Source organism: Drosophila guanche, unplaced genomic scaffold (assembly GCF_900245975.1).
Source record: "Drosophila guanche unplaced genomic scaffold, DGUA_6, whole genome shotgun sequence".
NCBI classification, from domain to species: Eukaryota; Metazoa; Arthropoda; class Insecta; order Diptera; family Drosophilidae; genus Drosophila; species Drosophila guanche.
Window position 1 is genome coordinate 3,350,622 of NW_022995755.1, and position 8,129 is coordinate 3,358,750.

An 8,129-nucleotide genomic window follows, 5' to 3' on the forward strand; every position below is an offset into this window, starting at 1 on the left:
GAGACTGCGTTTCGAGCACAACATAGCCGTGCTGCAGTCGCAGTCGCAAAAAGCTTTGTGTAGATTACGTTTTCGTGGATGTGCATTGCGCTGAAAGCTGAAATTGTTTATAAACAACTGTTCAGTAATAATCGCCTTTAATTTCATTTAAATACCACGACCACGATGTGGTCGCGCAGCAGCAGTGCACGGCGGCAGGTCAGCGCACCCGACAGCGATCCCGATAAGGTATTGAGGCAGGTGCAGGAGCTCAGCGATTGGCTGGTCGCCAATCCCCACGTCAACGGGTGCAACACCTTCGAGAATTTGCATTTCTTTCTGCGCACCTCCAAATACGATGTGGAACGCACAAAGAAGAAGCTAAAGACATTCTATCAGATGCGTGCAGAGCGCACCGAATGGTTCGATAATCGCGATCCCCATTTGCCCGAAATCCAGGAGCTGCTGCAACTGGGCGTGTTCCTGCCCATTGGCACCGACTCGGAGAAACGAATGGTCGTGGTCATACGAACTGCGGCCCATGATCCTAAGAAACACACACAGAACAATGTCTTCAAGGTGAGTAACGGAGAACGTGCCAAAATGGGTTTACAGACATTTTAGACCTTTGCTTTTTATTCCATGCTAGACGAGCAAAATGATATTGGACTTGCTGTTGAAGCTCGATCCGGAGAGCTGTGCTGAGGGCATGGTGGCGATACTGGATATGCAGGGCGTACAATTGGGCCATGCCCTGCAGCTAAATCCCAAGCTGATCAAACGTTCGGTGGAGAGCTGGACAGCCTATCCCTGCCAGCCCAAGCTACTGGAGTTTACCAACTCGCCGCGTCATGTCAACATCTTTCTAAACACTTTCCGGTGCTCTTGTCTGCTGGCACAAATATTTATTTCATAGTTAATTTGAGTGTTCTTTCAGAATCTTTATGACACCCAAGATACGGTCCCGAGTGATGGTTCGCCGAGAGGGAACCTCTGTGAACTGCACGCAGCTGCCAAAGGAACTGGGTGGCCAGGGTCCGAGCTACGCAGAACTTGCAATCAAATGGAAGCAGTTGCTGGAGGAGAATTCCGATTTCTATATGGAGCAAGACAAATACAAAAGCAAACTCAAGTGATTTAGGTTAGCCGGCGGCGACAAAGATAAGGCAGCGATTAGCCAAATACTATAGATTAGGGCGACCCACTGTCGATGGATTGGCCAGCAGTTGTATATTCCTTAATTCCATACATAAATCGGACATGTTGTACATTGTATAAATATCATTTTCATCACGCTAATCTGATTATAAGCTAATCAATTAATCTGCGTTTCTTTTTATTTTGCTTCAAGAATTCATTGAAGTCAACGTACGATACAAAAATAGTGCGTAGCCATGCGGCTGTATTCATAATATTCTCTTTATTAGTATAAAACGTATCAAAAATGTTTATCAAGTCTACAATTATTATCATTTATTGGGTGCTGTCGAGCGTCGCCGCCTCACAATGCTATTGCGCTGACGGGTTTTGCCTTACAAAGAGTCGTTCCATCCGTTGCACGACGCCGAGCTATGCATATGCGATAGTTTAATAGTAATAAATACATACATACATTTGTTTGGGGGAAAAACGATTGAACGCACTGTGTTTTGTGAACATAATATTGGTTGTTTTCCATAAGCGGTTGGGGGCGCGTGTGTTTGTGTGTGTTCTGTGCGGGTTATAGAAGGCGTGCTGCTGATTTTTCTGGTTTTCTCTTTTACACACATATATATAAATATGCTATATATCTCTTAAAGTTACGAGTCACATATAAAAATATAGTAGTTGCTCATCAGCATTATTAGCCCGCTATAGTTAGTGTTTTATATGTTTTGTTTTTAGTGGGACCACACGAAGCACTGAACGAAACTTAAAAGCTATGTATAAACGAGGAAAGTAAAGAAAAGGAAAGGCGGTAACTAACTAAAGCGTAATACACAAGTCTACCAGAGCGCTCCCATCACAAGTCCAATTGCATGCCGATGATGCCGACACCGCTGCCACCGCTAGGTGTCTGCCACTTGTCCTATATCTGCCGCTCGTCCTTTGCCGTCAGCTTGTCGATGAGCTCCTGCAGCGGTGCCAGCTCGCGCCGCTCGATCAGATTGAACTCTTGCACAAAGAATATGAAATGCTTAAAGGACGTATTCAGATGGGCCTCCTCGCCGAGCGTCACCACCTCGGAGAAGTGCTGATGGTAGATGTGGGCATAGACCCTGAACAAACGCTTCAGTATGGTCTTGGCGGAGGTGAGAAAGTTCTTTGGAAACGGTACACCAATTTTCGATGGAAACAGCGTCTCATCGTCTAGTTGATCCTGCACCCAAGTCATCAGATAATCAATGTACTTGGGGGCGCTGCACTTGATGGGCTTCTTCACGGTCAAACCGTCAGCCCAGTGGTATTCATATTTCGGGCCAGCCGACATAATGCCACAGCTCTCCTCCGTACAGAACTCCGTGATCGTGCCATACAGCATGTTTATCTGATTGAAAAAGTCCACAGCTAATGATGTGAGGAAAGAGAGAAGATTTATGTACATATAAGAATTTCATGCTCACTAACTACTCACTGTTAACGGCCACCCATTCGTTGAGATCCTCGCCATCGGGCAGAGCCACTGCATTGCGCAGATTACCAGATCCCAGAGTGGCGGCGGCATGCTTCATAAGATCATATTGATGCGTGCCTTCCGGTATGTTCTTCTTCGGCTTGAAGGTTTTACTAGAACGCGAACCGCTGCAAATATAAAAGCCGATTAGTATTGGCCCCAACAACCCCAAGTGGCCACATGGGTGGAGGTGGGGAGACAAAGGCCCCCACACCACAGACCACTGACGGGGAACAAAGCACACAATGGAGTAGCCGAAGCTTTCTTTGTTGCAGCACCGGGCCTTTTGCGGCTTGGCTGCACTTGAGAACCTTTTTCCATGAACTTACAACAAAAAGTCCATTGCCATGCAGTGTTCCTGTTGCCTCTGGGGGTCTGCTTTGCCTTTCACTCGGGCCCACCAAATTCGTCTGCTGCTTAGCCTGTTCCGGCAAATGCCGCACCGTTCTCAAGGAATTTTACCGACGTGCCAGTGATCTATCTCTTGAATATTCACACAATTGATTCGAAATAATAATCTACAAAAATTGCTGGCAATTGTGGCAGGTTTTGTGGGCAGGCTGAGGCAGTGGAAAATGTGTGTCTGTTCGTATACTGTGACCACTGCTGTCGGCAATTGGGGCGAGCACAGCTGGTGGATTGGATTCTAGGAAGTGTATATTGCAACTTATTATTTTTGTTGTGTTTATAAACGCAAAATTGTTATAAATAAAAATAAAATTGGTATCACACACACACACTGCAGTGCTCTTGTGTTGGTGCAGAGTCCAGTGTGACCAGTGTGGCAGCGGAATTATCGAAAGATCATACCGATTGACACAGTTTCATCGACCTGATTTAAATTAAAGTTACTGTTCGCTTGATTTATTGGAAACTGGTAATATTATGAGCTAATATTGATACCAATATATTATGACCTGTTATTTTGATATACCGTAATATACAGAAAATATAATAAGATATTCCATTATATACCAAAAATACTGGCAGAGTAACAAGCATTACAAATATAGACTTTAATATTTGCCAAATATATATTCTGCACTTGTGAATCTTTGCAGTTATGAATAAATAATGAATCGAATACAAATATTTATTTAATGCTGAGAGTCCCAACTAGCTGATAATATTAATCAAAAATGCAAAATCGAAGTTTTTTTTTTTTATTTACGGTATATTTTGAAGTTGAAAGGTATATTTCTGAGAGTTGCATGGTATAAATCCGCGGTCACACTGTCATTTAAAAAAGCACGTGGAAAAACAACGTAGTGGCATCGTGCGTGGATAATTTAAATTTTCACCTTAAAAAGGCATATTTACGGCCTAAATATGGTAAATATGCCACTCTAAGTCGGGTCTCACCAATAATTTGCTGAAGAAAGTGGCAAAATGATAAACCCAGACTTAAAGAACTAACCTAAAGACGGGCACTGAGTGGAGCACCCCCGAAAACACATGTACTGCCACCACACCAAAATTGATTATATTTTCCATTTGCCGTTTCAGTCGATACTGTATTGTCTATACGAACATGCAGCTGGCTTTTCTGTCTTCTCCGTCAAGGAGTTTGAGGAGGTCTCCATGTTCCTGCCCCAGGTGGAGTCCTCCGTCACGGATTTTGCCAAGTTCAATTCGATTGTGAAACTGGCTGGCTTTGCTCCCTTCAAAACGGCCATTGCCGCATTAGAGAACATCAATGCCATTTCCGAAGGTATTGTGCCCCAGGACTTGCTGCATTTCCTTGATGACTTCTTCGCCAAGCTGAAGAAGAAGAAGTGCACTCTGGGCATAGCAGATGCGAAGCTGGGTGCTGCCATCACCGAAGCAATCGGTGTGCAGTGCAGCCAAGTTGGTGTCGTGCCTGAGATCCTGCGTGGTGTGCGCTTCCACTTTGCCAAGCTGGTCAAAGGTAGGTCCCAAAGCCTCCAAGAAAATCTTTCCATTTTGCTAACTCTTCCTCATTCTTCTGCAGGATTCACCGATCAATCAGCGGGTGTGGCGCAGCTGGGTCTGGGCCACAGCTACTCGCGTGCCAAGGTCAAGTTCAACGTCCATCGTTCGGACAACATGATCATTCAGTCAATTGCCTTGCTGGACCAGTTGGACAAGGATGTGAACACGTTTTCTATGCGGATACGTGAGTGGTACTCCTACCACTTCCCAGAACTGGTCAAAATTGTTCCCGACAACTACATGTTCGCCAAGGCCGCCAAATTCATTAAGGATCGCAAGAACTTATCCCAAGACCTGCTTGAGGACCTTGAGAAGATTGTGATGGACTCGGCCAAGGCCCAGGCCATCATTGATGCCGCAAAGATGTCCATGGGCATGGACATATCCATTGTGGATCTGATGAACATTGAACTGTTCGCAGAGCGAGTTGTCAAGCTCTCTGAATACCGCAAAAAGCTGTCCACCTATTTGCACAACAAAATGAACCTGGTGGCTCCCAATCTACAATCGCTGATTGGTGATCAGGTCGGTGCACGCCTCATCTCGCATGCCGGCAGCCTGACCAACTTGGCCAAATACCCAGCATCGACAGTACAAATTCTGGGCGCTGAGAAGGCACTCTTCCGCGCCCTAAAGACCCGTTCCAATACCCCCAAATACGGTTTAATCTATCACTCCTCGTTCATTGGACGGGCTGGCCTCAAGAACAAGGGACGCATCTCGCGTTTCCTGGCCAACAAATGCTCGATAGCCTCCCGCATCGATTGCTTCCTGGATCAGCCGACAAGCGTGTTTGGCGAGTCACTGAAGCAGCAGGTCGAGGATCGGCTCAAGTTCTACGAGTCGGGCGATGTGCCGCGCAAAAACATTGAAGTCATGAAGGAGGCCATCGAGGCAGCTGGCCAGGAAGCTGGTGCTAACGGTACAGCGGCTCCTCAGTCTGAGAAAAAGAAGAACAAGAAGAAGAAGCGCGCAGCTGGCGAGGATGAGACAGAGGCGAACGGCTCAAGCAATGGCAATGGAGCCGCCGCCGATAATGGCAATGGCGACGATGATGGTGAACCCAAGAAGAAGAAGAAAAAGAAGAACAAAAACAAGGAAGCCGTGGAGGCGTAATGACCCCAGCCCCAGCTCAACATTCAGCTTAGTTTTAGGTTCCCACAACATGGTTTTACGTAATACACACTTTTCTTTTGTATTTTCATTAAGTCGCCACTTCAATTTCAATAAACAATTATGTACCCGGGGTATTCCCTCAGATTTAACACCCGTATGAATTCATGGGAGCAGTCCAACAATAAGCAACATGTCTTCCAAGCACAGATTTTGTCCATGATGCAATTATATAAGGTGGTCGCCAACTCGTTAGGTTTTTGGTCCGTTAACATTCAGTGCGCCCTTGCTTGTTGACGTGAAACGTAAAAGGTTTTGTGCTGACGAATGTTTTCCCGCCAATCCCACTACCCACCATAAGTATGTAGTCTCCTACTTGGATGTTTTACTTTTTAATAAAATTATTATTTTATTTGTACTTCTCACAAAGTAAACAAAACAAAACAGCACAGCTGATTCAGAATTATAACCGTATAGAATACAGTTTACATGTCTGGTCACACTCTGTCGCCAGCAAAACAATTGCACATCTACATAGATTCGAAAAAGGTTGTGTGCGAACAAATTTTCTATTTTTTTCAATTTCTAACCGTATGAGCGCCAAAAAATGAAGTGGTGTAGTACACAAAGCAACTATATAAGGAGGCCCCGTCGTTGGCAGAGTTACTGGTGGTGGATTACCACAACATTTTCTGATGGAGCTTACGGACAGTAGTACACATGTAAGATACAATAGACTGCAATAATATTTAATAGTAAACTTTATTCCAAGCCTGGCGAACATATTTAGAACAGAGTTTTTTCAAAACACAGACTACTATTATGTAGCAAACTATTAAAAATTAAATTATGACACAATAATTCACATTGCCTTCAAAAGATTAATCAGCCCACTCCATTGTCGTGGAGTGTCCTTACACTTACAGCGAGAGCCCCTTCACTCGCACTATTCACTCGCACGTTTCCATAATTTTTGTCCGACGAGACCTCCTTATATAGTTTCTTCATGGTTCAGTGCTCGTTTGCTTGTCGACGCGGAAGGTTGGTTGCGAACGAAATTTTTTTCAAGCGTTTACCGCAAGTGCGCAAAGGAATGATTTGGTGCAGTTTATGCGGCAAGGTCGCAAAAGATGTGAAAGTGATTCATGTACCGAAATCTTTAGAGAAGAGAAAATTGTGGGAGCAAAGTCTAGACTGCAGCCTTACTGTGACGTCGACAATTTGCGATTCACATTTCGATGCTTCTCAGTGGAAATCGGAAACAAAGAAGGGGCAGATATATAAAAGAAGGCGACTGAAATCTGATGCTGTTCCGCTAGGCGAGCCTGAAGCAAAATTTGTTAAATTAGGCTTCGCCAACTCGAGTACGCAAACAGAGTAAGCTAAACATGCTGAAATAAATATACATCAACTGTAAATGCCACAAATAATTTATGTGTAATGTAGAGACGCATTGATAAATCATACAGCACGTGTGGAGAACGAGAGCCTAAGGGGACAGATTCGTCGCATGCAGAAGGAAATGAATTCTTTACGTCAGCAACTTGAGGACTTTAAGGAATTGGAAATCAGTCTAAAAACCATTTTCACCGAGACCCAAATAAATATATTGAAGAGTGGAGGCAAGAGAGCCGTATTTAATGCAACAGACATGTCTGCTGCTATTTGCCTTCATACCGCGGGACCTCCTGCATACAATCATCTTTATAGAAAAGGGTTTCCTTTGCCGAGTCGAGCAACATTATACAGATGGTTGGCAGATGTTAACATCAGTACAGGTACCCTTGATGTCGTTATAGATCTCATGGAAAATGAGGAAATGCCCGAAGTGGATAAGCTATGCGTTTTGTCCTTTGATGAAATGAAGGTTGCTGCTGCATTCGAGCATGACAGCTCAGCGGATGTTGATTATGAGCCAAGCACCTATGTTCAACTGGCCATAGCTCGTGGCTTGAATAAGTCTTGGGAGCAGCCAGTATTCTTCGATTTCAGTACTCTAATGGACGCGGACACTTTGCATTCAATAATAAACAAACTGCACAAAAGAGGCTATCCCGTAGTAGCTATTGTCTCTGATTTGGGCGCTGGAAATCAAACATTATGGACAGAGCTTGGCATATCGGAGAGTAAGTTTCTTATACGAGTTAAAATCCGAAATTTAATTTATTTTTTGTTTTAGCAAGGAATTGGTTTACCCATCCAGCGGATGAAGATTTGAAAATATTCGTTTTCTCGGATACCCCACATCTGATAAAGTTGGTCCGTGACCAGTATGTTGACTCCGGACTAATCATCAACGGAAAACGATTGACTAAATCGACAGTCCAGCAGACAATTAGCCACTGTGCTAAGCCAGATGTGTCGATGTCATTCAATATTACCGATAATCACCTTAATATTGGACCGCTCGCCAAACAGAATATCAAATTGG

The 8,129-nt window shown here is 44.3% G+C and overlaps 3 protein-coding genes across 4 annotated transcripts; 2 read left to right on the top strand and 1 right to left on the bottom strand.

Moving 5' to 3' along the window:
• Nucleotides 1–57: 57 nt before the first annotated feature.
• LOC117589873 (retinol-binding protein pinta) lies at nt 58–1,302 on the top strand. Its single transcript, XM_034282145.1, has 3 exons — nt 58–558; nt 629–858; nt 917–1,302. Exons 1-3 carry the CDS (start codon nt 166–168, stop codon nt 1,113–1,115), a joined length of 822 nt encoding a protein of 273 aa, XP_034138036.1. The 5' UTR covers nt 58–165; the 3' UTR covers nt 1,116–1,302.
• Nucleotides 1,303–1,380: 78 nt separating this feature from the next.
• LOC117589875 (MOB kinase activator-like 1) lies at nt 1,381–3,385 on the bottom strand. Of its 2 annotated transcripts, XR_004574236.1 has the most exons (4): nt 2,962–3,385; nt 2,594–2,760; nt 1,969–2,526; nt 1,381–1,898 (listed from the first exon to the last, which is right to left on the bottom strand). XR_004574236.1 is itself a non-coding variant. In XM_034282146.1 (3 exons), the coding sequence occupies exons 1-3, from the start codon at nt 2,979–2,981 to the stop codon at nt 2,048–2,050; spliced, it is 666 nt and encodes a 221-aa protein (XP_034138037.1). In that variant the 5' UTR covers nt 2,982–3,385; the 3' UTR covers nt 1,643–2,047. The 2 variants fall into 2 exon arrangements, 1 of the variants encoding a protein (XP_034138037.1); XM_034282146.1 differs by having other exon boundaries at nt 1,643–2,526.
• Nucleotides 3,386–3,815: 430 nt separating this feature from the next.
• Nucleotides 3,816–5,845, top strand: LOC117589872 (nucleolar protein 56). The gene is made up of 3 exons (XM_034282143.1): nt 3,816–3,964; nt 4,139–4,541; nt 4,605–5,845. Exons 1-3 carry the CDS (start codon nt 3,962–3,964, stop codon nt 5,699–5,701), a joined length of 1,503 nt encoding a protein of 500 aa, XP_034138034.1. The 5' UTR covers nt 3,816–3,961; the 3' UTR covers nt 5,702–5,845.
• The last annotated feature ends 2,284 nt before the right edge of the window (nt 5,846–8,129 follow it).